The sequence below is a fragment of the Eleutherodactylus coqui genome, chromosome 11 (assembly GCF_035609145.1).
Source record: "Eleutherodactylus coqui strain aEleCoq1 chromosome 11, aEleCoq1.hap1, whole genome shotgun sequence".
NCBI lineage: Eukaryota > Metazoa > Chordata > Amphibia > Anura > Eleutherodactylidae > Eleutherodactylus > Eleutherodactylus coqui.
Genome location: NC_089847.1, coordinates 2,747,313 through 2,769,073, shown reverse-complemented (window position 1 = coordinate 2,769,073; position 21,761 = coordinate 2,747,313). Strand labels below are relative to the sequence as shown.

The following is a 21,761-nucleotide window of genomic DNA, read 5'->3' as shown; positions in this document are numbered from 1 at the left end:
AAGCTGTGGAAATACACAGGTGACCGGGCTCAGGATGCCCCCTACAGCCCACCAGTAGAGAGGAGTGTCTGACCAGACTGTTAGAGGGTGTTGGAACCAGTGGATGGGGGTATACAAGGTGACCGGGCTCAGGATGCCCCCTACAGACCACCAGTAGAGAGGAGCGTCTGACCAGACTGTTAGGAGGTGTTGGGGACCAGTGGATGGGGGCACACAAGGTGACCGGGCTCAGGATGCCCCCTACAGACCACCAGTAGAGAGGAGCGTCTGACCAGACTGTTAGGTGGTGTTGGGACCAGTGGATGGGGCACACAGGGTGACCGGGCTCAGGACGCCCCCTACAGACCACCAGTAGAGAGGAGCGTCTGACCAGACTGTTAGGAGGTGTTGGGACCAGTGGATGTGTTAGGGCACACGAGGTGACCGGGCTCAGGACGCCCCCTACAGACCACCAGTAGAGAGGAGCGTCTGACCAGACTGTTAGGGGGTGTTGGGACCAGTGGATGGGGCACACAGGGTGACCGGGCTCAGGACGCCCCCTACAGACCACCAGTAGAGAGGAGCAGCTGACCAGACTGTTAGGGGGTGCTGGGACCAGTGGATGGGGGCACATAAGGTGACCAGGCTCAGGATGCCCCCTACAGACCACCAGTAGAGAGGAGCGTCTGACCAGACTGTTAGGTGGTGTTGGGACCAGTGGATGGGGCACACAGGGTGACCGGGCTCAGGACGCCCCCTACAGACCACCAGTAGAGAGGAGCAGCTGACCAGACTGTTAGGGGGTGCTGGGACCAGTGGATGGGGGCACACAGGGTGACCGGGCTCAGGACGCCCCCTACAGACCACCAGTAGAAAGGAACGTCTGACCAGACTGTTAGGGGGTGTTGGGACCAGTGGATGGGGGCACACAGGGTGACCGGGCTCAGGACGCCCCCTACAGACCACCAGTAGAGAGGAGCGTGTGATCGTCTGACAAGCACCAGCAGCTCCAAATGTTTCATTGTCCGCCCTCCAGAGACAGGGGGCGCCATCGTTACACCCCTGTGTCTGTCGGAACCATTTCAGGCACTTGGCTGAAGGACATTTGGCCTTGTGTTTCCCCACCATTCTGCCCTCAATACCCCATAATGATAAAGTGACATCAGCGGAAATGTTACAAATCTTTGTACATTTTTTAATAATGCAAACCTGACCAAGTATTCGCTCCCTTTGGTATGACCCCCCCCCCCCCCCCCCCAGACATGTATCTCTTGGGTCTTCCATCTCTCTAGATCGGAGAGGTTTCTACACCTTCATTGGAGTCACCTGAGGGAAATTCAACTGATTGCACATAAAAGACCCCCCTGTATTTGTGTATAAGCTTGGGGACTGGATTGTGTGGAGGCACAGATCGGGAGAAGCTACAAATCTGGGCTTTATGGCGGAGCGGCCAGAAAGAAGCTCCTCAGCAAGGCCCCCTGTCCACGGGCGTTGTGGTATCCCGGTCAGGGGGATGGAAACCAGGCGCCGCTCATCACCTGCCCAATACCATCCCTACAGTGGAGCCTGGTGGAGGAGGGTCATGGTGGGGGAGGGGAGGCCGTTCAGGGGGGATGGAAAGCTGAATGGAGTGAAGTACAGAGATAATGACAACCTGATCCAGAACACAAGGGACCTCAGACGGGCAGAAGGGTCACCTTCCAACAAGACAATGACCCTAAGACCCCAGCCAAGACCACCCAGGAGTGGGGACAGCTCTGTGAATGTCCTTGAGGGGCCCGGCCAGAGCCCTGAACCCAATGGGACATCTCTGGAGAGACCTGACAATGGCTGTCCGCAGCCGGCCCCCAGCCAACCTGACAGAGGGCAGAAAATCCCCAAAACCAGGGGGGCAAACCTTGTGGCATCACCAAGAAGACTGGAGGCAGGAATCACTGCCAGAGGGGCTCCGACTAATACGGAGTACGGGGTGGGAATACTTCTGGCACTGCGGAATGTTTGTAAATTTCTTAAAAACCAAGATTTCTCCCGTTATTAGGGGGTACTGAGCACAGAACGGGGGGACACAACATAACCTGTATGATACACACACACTGGGGTAGTTCCGTCCTCTTCCTCACACGCGGCTCCTTCCATTCTTATTTCCTATGGTATGAGGAATACTAATGTGCGTTGTGGCGCCTCACACAAGAACACTTCTCACACCGAGGTATTAGGGCAGACCTGGCCCGCTGCCCGCTTCAGAAGGTAGCGGCTTCACTGCGTCCAAGTTCTCTAAGCCGGCATCCCAGCATCTGAATCCGGAAATCCCTGTAAATGTATGGCAGGTGTTCCCAAACCACTAATCTCCTGTGTCCCCGCAGCCTCCTACCTGTGCCAGCTCAGGATGGAGGGGGGGGGGTCTCTGCTCCCTACGGGTGGCAGCCGGGGGGCTCTGCCGTTAAATGAAGAGCTCCACAACTTTATAACAGTCAGCAGATATATTGAAAATAGTGAAGAATTGAATCCCAGTCTGTCAGTGAATCACCCGAGTACAGATCTGCTACTTCTAGGGCCACCGTCACACCAGCGCGAGACGCACAAACCGCACACGGTACTGACCGCCATTCTTCTGAGCGGAGTCTTACACATCAGCGAGGCTTTCCTCACACGGATGCCCAGAAGCAAGAAAGAAAATCAAAATCACTGCACGTCCTATTTTTTCACGCCCCTCCGACCGCATCGCCCATTATTTTCAGCGGGACAGGTTAACACATTGCACGCGAGTGTGATGTGAGGTTTCCCATTGAAAACAATGGGAGACACTTGCCGATCCTTTGACGCACGTGAAACAAGCGCCGGAGAATCGGAATGTCAGATAACTGATACGAGGAGTTTATGTAAAAAGCACGTTGACAAGCGAGATATCAGGCCAGGTATCTCAGCCCATGTGAAAGTAGCCAATGAGCTGAGAGATTGTTACAATGTATCCAGTTTAGTTTTCTGCACCCCAGATTGATACATTTTACCTATAGGGGTATTCGGCCTGAAGTCGCTAAGCAGTAGAGACCTGACTGCTGAGATCCCTCCTGATCAACACAAGGGAGGATCCCCGGATGGCCGCAGCCACAAGAATCTGGCTGTTTCCATCAGTGGCAACACTATAGATGTTGAAGGACCATCAATCCACTGAAGCTCCTCCCACTCGCAATCCTACGGATGGGGTAGCAACTGCGCTCACTATTCTGCTGGTGGAGTCACTGTGTACATACATTACTTATCCTGTACTGATCCTGAGTTACATCCTGTATTATACCCCAGAGCTGCACTCACTATTCTGCTGGTGGAGTCACTGTGTACATACATTACTTATCCTGTACTGATCCTGAGTTACATCCTGTATTAAACTCCAGAGCTGCACTCACTGTTCTGCTGGTGGAGTCACTGTGTACATACATTACTTATCCTGTACTGATCCTGAGTTACATCCTGTATTATACTCCAGAGCTGCACTCACTGTTCTGCTGGTGGAGTCACTGTGTACATACATTACTTATCCTGTACTGATCCTGAGTTACATCCTGTATTATACCCCAGAGCTGCACTCACTATTCTGCTGGTGGAGTCACTGTGTACATACATTACTTATCCTGTACTGATCCTGAGTTACATCCTGTATTAAACTCCAGAGCTGCACTCACTGTTCTGCTGGTGGAGTCACTGTGTACATACATTACTTATCCTGTACTGATCCTGAGTTACATCCTGTATTATACTCCAGAGCTGCACTCACTGTTCTGCTGGTGGAGTCACTGTGTACATACATTACTTATCCTGTACTGATCCTGAGTTACATCCTGTATTATACTCCAGAGCTGCAATCACTATTCTGCCGGTGGAGTCACTGTGTACATACATTACTTATCCTGTACTGATCCTGAGTTACATCCTGTATTATACTCCAGAGCTGCACTCACTATTCTGCTGCTGGTGGAGTCACTGTGTACATACATTACTTATCCTGTACTGCTCCTGAGTTACATCCTGTATTATACTCCAGAGCTGCCCTCACTATTCTGCTGGTGGAGTCACTGTGTACATACATTACTTATCCTGTACTGATCCTGAGTTACATCCTGTATTATACCCCAGAGCTGCACTCACTATTCTGCTGGTGGAGTCACTGTGTATATACATTACTTATCCTGTACTGCTCCTGAGTTACATCCTGTATTATACTCCAGAGCTGCGCTCACTGTTCTGCTGGTGGAGTCACTGTGTACATACATTACTTATCCTGTACTGATCCTGAGTTACATCCTGTATTATACCACAGAGCTGCACTCACTATTCTGCTGGTGGAGTCACTGTGTACATAGGAGCAGTACAGGATAAGTAATGTATGTACACAGTGACTCCACCAGCAGAATAGTGAGTGCAGCTCTGAAGTATAATACAGGATGTAACTCAGGAGCAGTACAGGATAAGTAATGTATGTACACAGTGACTCCACATTACTTATCCTGTACTGCTCCTGAGTTACATCCTGTATTATACCCCAGAGCTGCACTCACTATTCTGCTGGTGGAGTCACTGTGTACATACGTCATTTATCCTGTACTGCTCCTGAGTTACATCCTGTATTATACCCCAGAGCTGCACTCACTATTCTGCTGGTGGAGTCACTGTATACGTACATTACTTATCCTGTACTGCTCCTGAGTTACATCCTGTATTATACTCCAGAGCTGTACTCACTATTCTGCTGGTGGAGTCACTGTATACGTACATTACTTATCCTGTACTGCTCCTGAGTTACATCGTGTATTATACCCCAGAGCTGCACTCACTATTCTGCTGGTGGAGTCACTGTATACATACATTACTTATCTTGTACTGCTCCTGAGTTACATCCTGTATTATACTGCAGAGCTGCACTCACTATTCTGCTGGTGGAGTCACTGTGTACATACATTACTTATCCTGTACTGCTCCTGAGTTACATCCTGTATTACACTCCAGAGCTGCACTCACTATTCTGCTAGTGGAGTCACTGTGTACATACATTACTTATCCTGTACTGATGCTTTGTTACATCCAGTATTACTCTTCAGAGCTGCGCTCACTATTCTGCTGTTATGCATGTGACATACTGCTGCAGCTATCTGACACAATCTCCAATCCAGAAGCGACTCTAGGTTTACGGCTCACTCACATGGGCGTCTTAAGAGCGCTCCCTGCAGTAACATCAGTGGGGGTGAAGACGGGACGTGCGCCGCACTCTAAACCACATGAGACCCCAGAAATATAACATTTCACCCCTAAATCCCCCACAGGGGAAATGATGCATTAACCCCTAGCCCACCAGGACCTCTGAGCGCCCGTGTATGCGAAGCTGCAGCACATTGGACACATTTACTCCTTTTTAAGAAAACTTGTATCCTTGAGACACTTCTTCCACATTGCCAACAACTGAGTCAGAAATACGGCCGCATTAACCCTATAAAGGACAGCTGCTGTGAAGAATGCAGCGGGAAGCCTCCCCTCAGAGCAGCACTCACTGCTGAGGAAGCTGCAAGCAGCCAAATAAGGAAACGGATCGCAGCGGGACAGGAAAGTCGGGACAATGGGGCGTAAAGGGGAATCTTAAGGAAGATCACAAGACGAGCGCCAGGCTGGCCAGTGCCTTCTGGGAAAGCTGGGGGGACACCCATACAGCTGCCACAGGGGCTGCAGCCAGCTCTCCCGCAGTCCTGAAGGGCGGCCCCCCCGGCAGACTCGCATCAGGAAGGTTTAGAGCTTATTTACATGGGCGAGTCCTGAACAACTGCGCGATACAGAGAACTCATGCGATATTTAACCCATGTTTTACCTCTCGCACCGATCGCGTGAGACGGGGAACTGAAGCGGATCGCGCCTCGTGCGAATTATACTCCGCGATTATCAGGTCGAGTCATGTGGTATGAATGCCAAAAACAGCACAGAGCTCATCCTTCTCACAGCTGCAGGTCTGTTACAATGTATCAGTTAAGGCAATCCCCTAGTGGCCTTTATATAGTCGGGTAAACGACTGCAGAGTGCTGAGGTCACCGCTGAGATGGTCGGCGCTCACGCAGAGCATTTACACTGACAGACTTCACCGCTGGGTCGCGGGCTGCTATGTATAGCGCTGAGCGGGGAGCGTTTACACGGAAGCAGAAGCCCGCGGTCCAGCGATGGGTTTTATGCTGAATTGAAGTCGGCTTTAAAAGCCTGTGAAAAAAAAAGTGAACGAACTTTGAGCGATGGTCGTCCCAGTAAATGGCGCATTACACATGATAGTTTGCTACAATGTATCAGTTAAGACGACCCACTAAGTCCTGATAGTTTGCTACAATGTATCAGTCAGCTGACTGGAACCCAGGAGTCATGCAGCGGCCAGCACCGGCCGCAGCGTCATCACAAAGACTCTCTGTGCAGGGAAGTCGGAGTCTCAGGACAATGACATCACCGCAGCGAGACTCGGAGGCCATGAATGGAGCGATCTGTTCCCCTGAAACGCTGCCTTGTTTCCTTGTCCCCATCACCTCTGCATACGACATACAGGATGTAAAGGGGAGGGCCGTGCAGGAAAATCCCACCTATGTGGACCCCCCAAGACACAAGCCGGGGCAGACAGTCTCTGCTGGAAAGCACCACTTTAACCCTTTCTCAGCAAGGCAGGACCCGGGCTCTATGGCGATATTACACGCCGCGATTATCGCAGTTTACATTTGTGGCGCACTCTTCTCTAATGCCCCTCTATGGCGGTCACATGACACGACCCGCGCACAGACGATGGTCGGGGGTGTAAGTGCCTACGAACAACTATATGATCTTCCAGACCTGCAAAGTGTGATAATTGTGATGCGCTAAGTTGTGGCCCCGGAGTCAAGACTTACAGAGATACAGCCGTCGCCCCATTCTATGTCTACAGGGTGACGTGCCGACTGGTGGCGTGCGGCGGGTGACGTGCCGACTGGTGGCGTGCGGCGGGTGACGTGCCGACTGGTGGCGTGCGGCGGGTGACGTGCCGACTGGTGGCGTGCGGCGGGTGACGTGCCGACTGGTGGCGTGCGGCGGGTGACGTGCCGACTGGTGGCGTGCGGCGGGTGACGTGCCGACTGGTGGCGTGCGGCGGGTGACGTGCCGACTGGTGGCGTGCGGCGGGTGACGTGCCGACTGGTGGGCCTGAGAACAGGGGGCCACTGCTTCATTTACTGCAATAACACTGCCGGACATGAGCAGCGATCTCTGGCAGGCCTCGCTCCGTTCATTTCTGGGCGTACCGAACCCCAGCGTATCCCCCGTCCTGTGGATCAAGTAGAACTCGTCTTAGTGACACAATCCCTTTAATTGAGGTAAAGCGGAAAGTTCTGCAACTTGCTAACAAACTTTGCTTCATTTCCCTGCAATTTTCAAGATCTCTACTTGCTGTCAGTGAATGGAAACCTTGTTTATATCCAGAGGCTGAAATCTTGTAGCGACCTAATATTTCTCGCAGCTGAGGGTTTGTTACCGTTGTATCCAATCTAGACAATCGCTGATGATCAACAGCAGCAGGAAGCTGTCTCCTCTCCGGCCGGTCTGTTACAATGTATCAGTCTGGAGTGGGTTTACATACAAGCTTGGCCGTGCGCTCTGCAGGACCAGCGGCATTTTGTCACTGTTTTGACTCATTTTTCATAATTTTGGTAACCCCCCCCCCCCCCCAAAAAAAAAGCCTCCTCTAAACGTCCCCCAATGATTCCCACCGCTCCGTATGACCAGACGTGGTTTTACGGTCGTCATACGTGTGACGCGCAGCAAACTAGCGGTTCCCATCTTCGCTCCGATCATCCAGGCCCGGACACAACTTGTCGGCGCAGCGTTACATTTTACACAACTAGCAGAGCTTCTCCAATGAGGAGGAAACGCTCTGCAGCGCGGAGTGCGAGCGGTGCGTCACCAATCAGGATGGAGCCAGTGGAAGGGCTCGTTCACACTGACGGACGCGCTTCTCAGTTCGCGAATATGCAGCGGATTCACATGCACCCGTTTCCTGCGTATTTTAGCTCCTCTGCAAAGTTTCTTTGTGCATAAAGACAAAAAAAAGTGCCTTAGGGCTGATCGTCTCGCTGCGCTGGCCCGCTCAGGTCTGAGCGCCAACGGGGGGCAGCTGCGGACGAACCTACTGTAATCGGTGGTTCCATTCACTGCAGCGGCGCCCGTGTGAATGAGCCCCAAGGATGCGTTCAGGTGAGCGTATTGGTCCACGTCTTGCGGGATGTAACAGAGGTAACGGAAGCGTCCAGATGGGCCGATTGCTCACTTTTTAATGAGGGATCTTTTCCGTTTTTGTATTGGCATCCTGCGACATACTTGCTTTGTATGTGAGTTACATCCGTCAGGTCCGGCCCAACCTGCATGGGACACGGCTGGAAGCTGTCTACCACAAACGGGTGGCCCCCGTGTGGTCCGTGACGCGGGGAAAGACACGATATGGGAGTTGTGGTTTTTGTTTTTTTTTTTAAACATACGGCTTACAGATGAAAAAAATGCTAGCATCTTAGGGGTCTTAAAGGGGTTGTCCCACAGACTGCTCTGTACTTTGTGTAGTGGTCCAGGTTGGTACTGCAGACTAAGTCCATTCATTTCAATAGGGCTCAGCCTGCAGTACCAACTCCGGCCACTACACAATGTACGGAGCTGTCTGCTTCCTGCAGCAAAACAGCTAGTTCTGGGACAACCCCTTTAGGCCTCCTGAATATGGGCGGATTTGCATTGCTCCACAACCGGATTCCGCCTCCGGACTCTGCAACAAATCCAGCCCATAGCATAGATATGGCAAAACGCGATTTCCTGCCTGTGAGCAGAAATTGATTGTGATATTCCGCTCGCAGGGGAGGAATCACAGCACGCTGCGATTGTGCGGGCTACGCCCACCCGGCTTCCACTGAGGTCAATGGAAGCCGTCCGTCCCGCGGCCATTCTACAATCATTGCAGAAAGACACGACTCCCACGACCATCGCCATAGCGACGGCCCAGTGTCCTCTGTACTACGCATGTGCGCCTGCGGCAGAGGAGGAAGACAGTGGAGTGGTAAGCTGGGGTCACCGGTTGGGCACAGGGTCAAACTCTACAGCGGGGATCCTGCATACGCGGTCCGAGCCGCCCGTGCGCAGCGGCCTGTTGTCCAGTAGAAAACCAATGACAGCAAATAGAGATCGACCGGTAACGCCGTGCGGCTGCGACGCCCACCAGCACTACCGGGGGGTACGATTGCGACGCCGACCAGCACTACCGGGGGGTACGATCTGCTCGGCTCAGCCGGCCCTAGAATATCCGCTAATAGTAAACACTGAGGATACAATCGCCCTACAACCACAACGTTCCGTGGCCGCCCTGCTGCCAGCGCTGGTGCCCATCTACACTGGCAGGACTGGTCGTGTATCCAGTGAAAGCGGCTGATACCTGCGAATCTCCAGGCAATGATGGTGACCAGCAACGCGACGCAACGGCCAGCATATATTGGAGGTGGGTCTAGACCCCCACAAGCGGAGTCTTCCCCATCATGGAGGTGGAGGTCTCGGGTGTGAAGTCACAATCATTCGCACGGCGAATCCCCCTATGAACGATCGCTCAGCGAGCCCCCCTTGTAAATCCCCGCTCCCTGTAACAGCGAACAGTACGTGTCAACAACTATTTGGGCGATAGCCTGTGCGCACCCCAACACAACCGCAGGAAGAGGGCAGTCGGGGGGAAGATAATGTCCTGTGCGCACCCCAATACAACCGCAGGAAGAGGGCAGTCGGGGGGAAGATAATGTCCTGTGCACACCAGACTTCCTGTAATCAGGACAGAACGTCTCTGCAGCCAGCTTTGCACTGAGTCAAGCGAGTGACAACAGAGAGCAACGCTCAGCCCCTCGGGTATCAGGATGGCACCTGGACACGACCCAGCCGCACCCTGATTCACGCGGGACGGAATGAGTCCACGGGGGCATCTCTGCACCACAATGTTATCCCTGGGGGATTCCGCTCGACTTCAGTTCAAAACTGCAAGATTAAATTGCGCAGCCGACGACCTTTCTGCTTTGGGTTTCGGACGTCTCGCGGAATCGCCGTTGTGGATCTTTAACGCAGGAGATGGAACTACGCAATAAAGTCTGCGGGGAAAAAAGAAAGGAATTCTGCAAGAAGCTGCGCAGAAAACATTCAGCAGTGGAAGACGCAACCAAATCCGTACTGACTGACAAAATGCGTTTCTGCGCTGCGTCCTGCGGACAATTCCGTCTCGTGTGGAAGGACCCAAGGGGGCAGAAGCTCCCGGGCACATGGCGCCATCCTCAGGAGGAGGTCAAAGCGACAGCTGGGTTGGAGAGAGAACAAAATAGCAGTCGGCTGCAGATAGGCGGATGGCGCTGCCCTCTGGTCCATGCTGGCACCACAAGCAGCTGCACCAACACTCCCCTCAGTATATGGCACTGCCCTCCGGTACATGCTGGCACCACAAGCAGATGCACCAACACTCCCCTCAGTATCTGGCACTGCCCTCCGGTACATGCTGGCACCACAAGCAGATGCACCAACACTCCCCTCAGTACATGGCACTGCCCTCCGGTACATGCTGGCACCACAAGCAGCTGCACCAACACTCCCCTCAGTATATGGCACTGCCCTCCGGTACATGCTGGCACCACAAGCAGCTGCACCAACGCTCCCCTCAGTATATGGCACTGCCCTCCGGTACATGCTGGCACCACAAGCAGCTGCACCAACACTCCCCTCAGTATCTGGCACTGCCCTCCGGTACATGCTGGCACCACAAGCAGATGCACCAACACTCCCCTCAGTATATGGCACTGCCCTCCGGTACATGCTGGCACCACAAGCAGCTGCACCAACACTCCCCTCAGTATATGGCACTGCCCTCCGGTACATGCTGGCACCACAAGCAGCTGCACCAACACTCCCCTCAGTACATGGTACTGCCCTCCAGTACATGCTGGCACCACAGGCAGCCGCACCAACACTCCCCTCAGTATATGGTACTGCCCTCCAGTACATGCTGGCACCACAGGCAGCCGCACCAACACTCCCCTCAGTATATGGTACTGCCCTCCAGTACATGCTGGCACCACAAGCAGCTGCACCAACACTCCCCTCAATATCTGGCACTGCCCTCCTGTACATGCTGGCACCACAAGCAGCTGCACCAACACTCCCCTCAGTATATGGCACTGCCCTCCGGTACATGCTGGCACCACAAGCAGCTGCACCAACGCTCCCCTCAGTATATGGCACTGCCCTCCAGTACATGCTGGCACCACAAGCAGATGCACCAACACTCCCCTCAGTATATGGCACTGCCCTCCGGTACATGCTGGCACCACAAGCAGATGCACCAACACTCCCCTCAGTATATGGCACTGCCTTCCGGTACATGCTGGCACCACAGGCAGCCGCACCAATGCTCCCCTCAGTATATGGCACTGCCCTCCGGTACATGCTGGCACCACAGGCTGCCGCACCAACGCTCCCGGTGGTATATAGCATGTGTTGATGGCGGCTGTAAAAGCTCGTGTCGCAGTTGTGAATTTTCATCAGTTTTGTGTCTTTGCAGAAATTTTCACAATTGTGTCAATACCACCCGGGTCTTCAGAAAATTGGCGCCGTTTTGCAGCCGTTACAAGAAGCATGACAATAGTGAGTCGTGTAAACGCCCCCGCAGAGTATGTTCGCACGGCGCGCTGGTGCCGCAGTTTTAATGAACTTTGCTAGTGGCAAAATAACAGCAATTCTCCACGAGCGCACTGCGTGGTAATATCGCAACACCGCCATGACACGTGGAGCGGTCGGAAGCCCCTCGCACGTAGGAGCCATGTAATCCTAATTACAGGTCCACAAACCTGGCAAATAACGACCTTCCAGTCCCAGACAATCCAAGATGGCGGCACCTGACGGCCGCTGCGCATTGGTAGTCTAAGAAGCTACACGCTGCTCTGTGCATCAGGTAGAGAAGCGCTGCGGCCATCTTGATTTGGCCAGAGCCAAAGGGTCACTTCAGGTCGGGTTCACACGAGTTAAGACGCACGAATATAAACGCCATTCTTTTTAATGGGGGCATGTACAAATATTGTGGCAGGTCCGATTTTTGGTTGCTCCCTTGGAACGCAATCAGGGGAGGAGCGGCGCCGGTGATGAGGGGAGGAGCGGCGGCGGCGATGAGGGGAGGAGCGGCGGCGATGGACGAGTCATGTGCAAACAGTAAAAAACTGACCAAAATCCATTACAAGCGATCGTTTTACATCAGTTTCTGCAACAAGTGTCACCTATTTTTCTCGTGGTTTCCGCGGGAACGTTTGTATGCTTTTTATTGCCCCTTTAAACCCCGCGGTGTGAACGGCCGCATCCGCTGCACGGCTCCCTGTTCAGTTAGTTGCACTGGTGAACAGACCCCACGGTCGCCTTCTCGCGTTTGAACACGTAGCCGGTGGGGAAGAGCCTCAACACGGTCGTTCGCAGCGCGTGAAGACCTGAACTCTCCTGCACACGACTTTCCACGGCGTTTACGGCGTCCGACGGCAGAATACGGCAGCTACTTGCGTGTCACAATGTGACCACATTGCACTTCTACGAGAACGCCAGACCTCAGGGCTGACCGCAGCGCCGCCGTATTCACACTGGGAGGTTAAAATGCAGCTAAACAGCGGAAAAAAAACGGCCCAGAAGACGCCGCGCGATTTGTTACGGTAAAACACCCGCGCTCCCACAGGACAGGCTGCATGCGGTAGAGGCCACATCCGTAAATCCACACCTGTGTTTGTGGGGAAACCTGCCATTGCGCAAACACTTTCCAATGTGGTTTTTAGCACATCCGAGCCGCCCGTGTGAACACGCCCCTGCGGTACCGGCGCAATTATCGCCTGAATGAGCGCTTGAGACAGGGATTTTTGGCGATAGTCGTCCCGTGTGCGCAGCCATGACAGCGAGCGGGAAACAAAGTCGCTTCGGTTCCTTGAAACATAGCGACTAGCGAGCAACTTCCCAGGAGTCGTTCATCCGCAGTGCGATCCACCGCCATACACCATCCAATGAGCATCACCGCCGTGAATCGCCAGACGGCCGCCGACCCGCCGAACGTTTCATCACACAATGATTGAGCTTAGTCTACATACAGCGACCGGTGTGTGAGGGGTTAATTGCCAGGAACAGGGATGAGCGCAGCTCTGGCGCCGCACCATGGGGGTTTTCCTGTCCATAGCCGATTCTCACTGGCGGCAGATTTGGCGGCTCTCCGTTTTCCAGCAGCTGCGCGGTCAGGAGGCGAGGTTTAGGGATTTTTCCTGCTATTCTATAATAAGAACGGTGATGCGTTGCGCTGTCCGCCGCCCGCGCCGCGGCTCCTGTGTTCTGCAGATCGACAGGGAAATCCCACAGTGTACATTGAGCCGGGAACCCTGCGCACATCTGGCATCCTCCCTGCGCACGCTCGGGTTACATCGCAGGGTCACAGGATGGGGGCGGGATTCTGACAGCACTCTAAGTTGTGGCGCCGCAGCCAGAACCGCAGACCAACCGCACAGCCAGAACCGCGGACCAGTCACCATAGCCAGTACCGCCACAGACTTCCCGCGGACCAGTCGCCATAGCCGGAAGCGCCGCGGACCAACTGCACAGCCAGAACCGTCGCACAGCCAGAAATGCCGCAGCCAGAACCGCCGCAGCCAGAACCGCAGACCAGCCACCGCAGCCAGAACCGCCGCAGCCAGAACCGCGAACCAACCGCCGCAGCCAGAACCGCCGCAGCCAGAACCGCGGACCAACCGCCGCAGCCAGAACCGCCGCAGCCAGAACCGCGGACCAGCCGCCACAGCCAGAACCGCCACAGCCTTCCCGCGGACCAGCCGCCGCAGCCTTCCCGCGGACCAGCCGCCGCAGCCTTCCCGCGGACCAGCCGCCGCAGCCTTCCCGCGGACCAGCCGCCGCAGCCTTCCCGCGGACCAGCCGCCGCAGCCTTCCCGCGGACCAGCCGCACAGCCAGGACCAGCCGCACAGCCAGGACCAGCCACAGCCTTCCCACGGACCAGTCACCACAGCCAGAACCACCGCAGCCTTCCCTTACACCGCATTCACTTTGCAGCCAGAACGCGTTTTTTGCGAAGACCGCTGCGATGTGATCACTACAAACGAATACACTTACGATGCGGATCAGCCCCAGCGCTGCACCCCCACATCCCCTCTACCGCCACCTGCGATTATGGAGCTCAGCTGCCCAGAGGCAGGTGGGGGGGGGGGGGGGTGCATTCTAGGACCCCAATATTAGACTACATCATTTGTGTCTCACCACAGGACATGGCGGCCAGACGGAGCGAGGGGGCTGGTCCGCATTAAAAAAAAATTAGAGAACTCACTGAAGGGCCGACGCTCGGGTGAACAATGGCGTCCTTGAACGCTCGTGATCACTGCGAGCAAACCAGACGGTAGGCCGGTCACATCTAATACAGCGGTGCGCACCCGCGACACATACGCCATGAGATGAGGCCGCTGTGCGGCGAACAATTAAGGTGTCTCATTCACACGGCATCTACATTGGTCCACCGAAAATGTACCAATGTCCCTGCGTGTTCGGGCGCCGTATGGGCGCGGTACGGGCGCCGTACGGGCGCTTTTGTTGTGTGTTTTTTTACATCCGTCCTTCACTCACGAAAAAAAATAAATGAATAAAACACAATAAGGCACCAATTTTTTTTTTTTTTCACAGTCTGCGGGTAACATGCCTAAACACAACGCACACGTGGAACATCCGCGCTTCCTGCGGGTTTTTTTTAACACTCCGATAGACTTTTATGGGCTATTATATCCTTGGGAAAAAAATGGACCAAAAAATAGGACTTCCTGCGCAATAAATAAAAACAATAAAAATGCAGCATGAAAAACGCACGTCTGAATACAGATTTAGCGCATTCCGCGGTCTGTAAACAGTCCGTAAGGCCTCCTGTCCACAGGGAGGATCAGGCCCGCGCGGATGTACCAGAATGGTCTTTCTTCTTTCATGCAGGACATCGATTGCGCTCTGAGCGCCCGCCCGCGTGATCCGCACTAAAAATGGAGCAGGGCGCGGTTTTTTTCACTCGCGTGAAATCCGCAAATCCCTTAAAATACCATCCGCCGCTATCTAGTCACCTGCAGGCGGTCCATGCTTTCTTATGGGATGCGGATTTGCGTTTTTTTTCAGGCGCGTATTTGCTAAATATAATTACCCAGTGCGCACAGCGGCAGACGATGGACCCTGTGAACGCCACCCAGCCGCTGCCAACAGCCGCAGGATCTGCCATCATCACGTGAAGCGGCCATTGCTGCGCGGTTGGGCTCGCCTTCTGCTATGTGAACGCAGTCTTAGGAAAACCGTGCGGCCGGTAAGTTATCGCAGTCAGTAAACACTAGAAAACTGAGCGAGCCGCAGACTTCTGCCACAGAGACGGCGCCCCGGCCGCGGAAACGCTTCATTGGAGGGGCAGACGATCGCATGGTCACTCATTTACCCCCTCAACCACCGGCGAAAGGCGACTAACATCAACTAACATCCAAATCTGCCCGTTTAAGGGCGCCATTACACGAGCGGGAACGTACCCCAAAACCTCACCTGTAGGGGGCCTCATCAGCAAGCATCTGACATGACAACCGTCACTCGTCACTCGCAGCAACCAGTCACATTGGTTGCCCGGGGCGACAAGGAAGGTTTTCCTGTCAGACAATTCTGTAAATGTGGCGCACAATGGAGGAGAATCCGAAAAACGACCGTCCTAGTATTCACCAATAGAGCTAAAACTAGAGAAGAGGCAGGAAACGCGGGTGACAGCGCCGCCGCGAAACATTCACACGTGCGGGAAGAAGTGGCGCAGCAGCTCCCTGTACGCGGCGATCACCTCAGCGTGTCCACAGCACCAGGGACAAAGCGCGGTAATAAAGCCGCTCCAACAGCTGAGGGATAACAGGGGCTTTACGGCGTCACACCGTTACCATAGCGACGGGGTCACCCACCCCTCCGGCTACACATCTCCGCGCCACTTTACTGTTTCCACGGTGAAGGCAGACTGGTTCATAGCCTGCGGGAAAAGTGCGCCCGCTTCCTAATGGACCGCTTGTTGGGGCTCATTCTATGGACGATATTCTCGTTATGCGATGCGCAAAAATATCAGTTCCATTCGCGTGAATAGATGGATTCCCAGGAGCGGGCGCCTCCTCGCAGCGCGGTCCATCTTTGGCGTTTCCTCAGAACGCCTTGCATATCGTTTATCAACGGGACGTTAAGAGACATCGCATGGCGCCTGTACGTCGTCTGATGTGCACACGAGCGCGAGGCGAATGTCAACCGGAAACGCTTGCGACCCTCCGACACGCGTGAGGATCTCCAGTTCACAGAAGCAATGTGATTTTTAAGCGAGTTACCGTGTCCAAAACATCTGCTTGCTGTCACTGAATGGCACATTGTGTACACGAGTCTGGCAGCCGAGTCGCTCATGCAGGATCGCAGTTTACGTATGATGGAACAGTTCACATGACTTGGGGCTCATCCTCATGAACGTAAAGCTCTGAATTAGGCGCTTTTCTCCGTACGCACATAACACGGACGGCTGAACCGCGCTGATCTGCATCGCAGTAAACAGAACGGCGACTTTCATGTTTGTGAAGTCCTGTTTTGGTCCGTATTGTGGATCAAATTAGTCAATGGGAGTGCGGACGTACGCAGGACACGTGCGGAGGCGCTACGCAGCGCTGCATGAAGTCAGCGGGACCGTGTGTGAAAGCGCTGCCTGGTCACGGACCGCGTGAAGGAGCCTTCGCTACAACAGCCGATGCGACGGGTTTTGATAAGAGGTACCGGGCTGCAGGCGTCCCCATCCTCCACCCCACTGCAGCTCCCGGACGCCGTCTACTTCTCACAGCTGAGGTTTTGTTACTGCGGCATTCTGTAGCCCAAACTGTTCTATTGCAACCACATTGTACCAAACCGTGCGCTGTGAGAAGGATGTGCCCAAGAACACTCATTCACTGACAGGCGACAGAGATCTTGACAAGTATAAGATTTGAAGAATGTAGTGATGGAGCAAGGATGGTGGCGCGAGTCAGCGGACCGCCGGCGGTTGTGCAGCGTCTGAGCGGTACTCCGTAAGACGTGACGTCGATCACATTATATTTCCCTCGTTTGTACAGACTATAGAACCCCACCCGGTACACGCAGAGCGCTGCGCCCGGGTCTCATCCCCCACGGCAGGCGCTCATTAAATAATTGACGCAGTGCGCGGCTTCAGGACAGTGTGGCACCAGACAGCCTGACCCGTGCCCCCGGCCGCCCGATCACAGGGATGTTCTTACACGGCTTCCCCACAACGTCCATCAGCAGCTCGGCTGCAAACACAGAGGGTTCCCTTCACTGCGGGACGAGGATCTGTCAGTCACTGGGATGTCAGCAACACGTCCGTGACACCAGGACCCCAATACCAGCACTAAGGGGTGCAAGCATCCCGCTGATCAGCTTCTCCCAAAGTATCAGACCTCTCCTTAAAGGGTTTAAGATCTTTGCTTGGCATCAGTGAATGGAAACATTCAGAGGATGAAACTCCGTCCCGCTGATACTTCACACAGCTGAGGGTTTGCTACAGTTCTATACAGTGTAGCCAATCCTCTGTGAGGTCCAAAGCCTGGTAGTCTGCTACGAGTCCCCTGCACTGATACATTGTAACAGACCATCAGGACAGGAGATCGCCTCACAGAGGACATGGACCTGCGTTATGGCCTGCGGACTCGCCCCTCTCGTCTGTATCACAGATGAGTATTAGGACATGCGAATACGGGTCAATGTTCGGGCCGTCCGTGTATCAGAGCGCACACGGGCGGGCGTCCGATGCAAGCTGCGCCCAAACCTCTTGGACATGGTAAGGCCTCATTCACACACATGTGCAAACCGCTGCGGGGGTCTACATGATGCTGGCAGAGACGGCTGCCACCACAATGGCATCTGGTGCGCTGTGCAGGCCCGCGTTCTCACGCACGCTGCCCTGCGCGGTGCGACTGGGGTTTTTCCAGATTCCCGCACGGCTCCGCCCACTTGGGTTGTTTTGTTTTTTTAACGCAAATGCCACTTTGTAATGTAAAAAACTAATAATCGCAAAACACACAAACCTGTGATCCGTTTTTAACATTGGAAAGTCCCACTGGCATTTGTGTTACAAAAACCACGCAAGTGACTGGAGCCGTCATAGCGGCGCGGCGCATGTATCGGTGCCAATACGTATACTGCGTCTAGACAGCGCTGCATATGCCACCCATAGAAAAGAATAGGGCTCCTGCTGCGCGATACGCGGTGAAGACGAGCATGCTGCCATGTTTTTCTCGCGCAGTGTGTAGGCCTAAGCTCTCACTTACGATCTGAAAGTTGCGGGTTCAATCCCCGCCTGGTTCAGGTAGCTCAAGATCGACTCAGCCTTCCATCCTTGTGAGGTCGGTAAAATGAGCCCCCAGCTTGGGGGAGGGGGGGATAATACATTACCTGAGAGCGCTGCGGAATACGTTGGCGCTATACATAAGATTTGTCTATCATTGAAGGTCCGTTTACTTTCGCTGACCCGACACCGCGCGTCACACGGCCGTGCATCACGGTGTGAATGAGCCCCAAGGATGGTTTCATTTTTCTGCTCCGTTCGGGAAGCAAGAAAGGGGAGTCCCTGCGGCCAAACGGCTGTCTTATGACGGACGGACTCCTGTGACGATGGGGTCCGCTCGCTGTCCGTCCAGCTGCCCGGGTTCTGGTATTTTGACCCGGATCTGCGGTGGAACCTGGCTGTACACTCACAGCCGCGGCCGGATGCGTAAAACGCCACGAGTTTCCCTGCAGCATTTCTACATTTTCCAGCCATACGCGCTGCCAGCAGAGCCCACGTCACGGCGCATGTCCGCCAATCACACGCTCAGAGCGCGATATTTTGTAATTCCTCTCTGTTGAGGGGTCCGGTGTACGGACAGCGTGTCACACTAGCGGCCAGGGCTCCCGTTTAGAAGTACAGCATGACGCGATTTCTCTCTACACGCCGGCGTGCGCCGGACAATGGGAGCCCTTTGATTTTCACTGACTGCGTTCTCCAGGTATCACGCGTCCGTGCAACGCATTGCGATACGGGGAGGACAGGAGCCCCGATACCGCATTCCGCGTATCACTGGTGCGCCGGAGCGCCGCCTGCGAGGACACTTGGGTCACATTGTGCCGCTGCAGGAAGGCATTTGGCATTACAACTGACGCCCTGAAAGATCCCTCAGAACTCCAGTGGCACAGCCGTGGCATCAGTCCGGGGGTGGGGCATATGGCGACCCAGCTGAACGAACTCTCAGCTGTGAGAAGTATCGGGATAGGTTCACGGCCTCTGAACGCTCCCATTCACTGATGGCAAGCAGAGACCTGGAAATGACGAGGACTTAAAAGTAAGCAGCGAGAGATGTATCATAACTGGTGTCACACAGAGGTGGCACCGTTGCCTGCGCCAACCATCCTGGGCCCGTTGAGCTTTATCAGAGGCCCGGCTTGGTTGCCATTGGCAGGTGCGCCACGTTTCCTCGGCACGAGCAATGCCCCTAGTGGAGGTTACTACTACAGAGGTGCCATACAATATCAACAGACTGGGCTGGTAGTGCCCTTCACCTCGGCAGCATCCTGGCATCGGACTACTTACGGTTTGGCTTGCGGCGGGTGAAGAGTTGGCCGATGATCCGCTGTGTGCCGCCATGCTCGCCCCCACCATCGCCAGGGGTTTACACTCTGTACAGGCTCCAACAAGTAACTGTTTCCCATCATCCACAAACAGGCTGTGGGGCGCTCGCCGTGCCAACAGGAAGATGGGCAGCCGCGCCAACTGAACACTCCTCAACCCCAAGAGGCGCCGCTTCTCTTGCCTACAGAAGAAGCAGACGAAGGACTCCACCTGGTACTGCCGCGACCAGGGGCTGCTGGGCTGCTGGCTCTTCATCTCCTGCTGGAACCACTGGGCCAGGAGGTCGTGGTAGCAGAGGCCGCAGGTGGCCACCAGGCCGGTGGAGTCGGCAGGCCGGGCCCGGGGGGCAGGAGGGTAGACGGTCAGGAAGGGGAAGAAGGGCTCCTTGTCGGCGTACCTGTTGGGGGGGTTGATGCTGAGTTGGTATTCACATCCTGGGCCCAGTTCTGCCCCACACACGTAGCAGACGGAGGTGGGCGCACCAAGACCTCCAGCCCTCCGGTTGGGGGTGGCACCAGGAGGGCTGCCATCAGCGCAGCTGAACACCTGGTGGTATCTGCTAAGGAAACTCTGGACGGAAGTGATGAGCTCCTCGCTCTGAGATGCCCTGTAAATGGCCCAGATGTCCTCCAGGACCCCGAAACACTTCCTGCAGCTCTGCACCTCGCCCTGGTGGGTCACCCCTCTGGAGCCCGGTGGGCACGGCAGCTGAGTGAGGAAGGGGAAGTGCATGGTGGACTTGGCATTGCCATTGCTGATCCTGGAGCGCACCAGTCTGCCTTGGTTGGCACAGTCCTCTCCGCACAGGTGGCACACCCCGGGCGCTTTGGGGTGAGAGTCACTGGGTCTGGAAGGGGCACCCTTTTCTGCCCCGGGGAGGGGCACCACATAGAGGCGCTGTAGGACGGGCACATTGGCCATATCGAAGCTGTGCCACTGCTGCATGAGGGAGGAGAAGCAACTGTCACAGGAGCTGGCACTGCCCCCGGGGGTGAGGGGGTGAGCGCCCGGCGGAGGGCTGTGCAGCCACAGGAAGGGGAAGAAGGGCGCCTGCGGGGAGAGCTCCTGCTTCTGGACGTGCAGCAGCCGGGGGGCGCCGGGGGCCCCGCAGATGTAGCAGGTGGCCGGGTGGCTCTCGCTCGGGGATGCCCGGCAGGGGGCGCTGTGTGCCCAGGGTCTGCGGGCGGGCTCGGCGCCGTCCTCCGGCTCGCTCAGCGGGTTGTCGGACAGGTCAGAGAGCTCGGAGTCGGGGTTCCAGTCCCGGGGGTGCCCCCGCGCCCCGTCCGCCCCGCACTGGTAGGGCCGCTTCAGCCAGTACATGCGCTTCTCCAGCGGCGTCCGGCTGCGCTCGAATGCGTCCCACTGCGCCCCCAGAAAGCGCTGACACACGGCGCAAACCCGGGCGCTGCCCCCCGGACTCAGCGGCTCCGCCCCGGGCGCAGGCTCCTGCTGCTGCAAGAAGGGGAAGAAGGCGCAACCCTCCCGGGCCGGGCACCGGACTGGCAGCCGGACCTCCCGCCCCCGGGGCACCCCTCCTCCGCAGATGAAGCAGTACAGCACCCCGTCACCCGCCGCGGGCGCCGCCGCCTCCTCCACCGCTGCCATCAGCCGCTGCTTGCGGGACCTCGGGGCGTCCGTCATGAGCCGCTACTGCCGGGGCATCTCCGCCGAGTTCCGCTAAAGTTTGTCCGGGTGTCGTGCGCTGTAGACCCGCCCCCTCTGGGGCTCCTGGCGGCCGCTGCTCCCGGAGTAGTGAGCCCGGACAGAAGATCAGCCCCCCGGACCCGCCCCCTGGCAGAGCACATGGCCGGGCGCAGGGAGGGGGCGACGGCGGCGGCCGAGGCTACAGCCCGCTGGGTGTAACCCCTGCTCTGCCGGGCACTGCCAGCCGCCGTGTGCATGGTGGCTGCTGCAGTCCCATGTAACACCAGAGGCAACTGCAGTCCCACGTAACACCAGGGAGAACTCGGAACTGCAGTCCCATGCAACACCAGGGACAACTCAGAACTGCAGTCCCACGTAACACCAGGGACAACT

The 21,761-nt window shown here is 55.6% G+C and overlaps 1 protein-coding gene across 3 annotated transcripts in view; it reads right to left on the bottom strand.

Moving 5' to 3' along the window:
• Positions 1 to 21,461, bottom strand: part of GSE1 (Gse1 coiled-coil protein) — a 323,118-nt gene extending 301,657 nt beyond the window's left edge. Inside the window, exon 1 of one of the 3 annotated variants that reach the window (XM_066582658.1) lies at positions 19,686 to 21,461. In XM_066582658.1, coding sequence (XP_066438755.1) covers positions 19,686 to 21,365 — 1,680 coding nt within the window. In that variant the 5' untranslated portion in view covers positions 21,366 to 21,461. The remainder of the gene's footprint in view (positions 1 to 19,685) is intronic. The other 2 variants (XM_066582659.1, XM_066582660.1) reach the window with 2 other exon arrangements.
• Between the last annotated feature and the right edge of the window lie 300 nt (positions 21,462 to 21,761).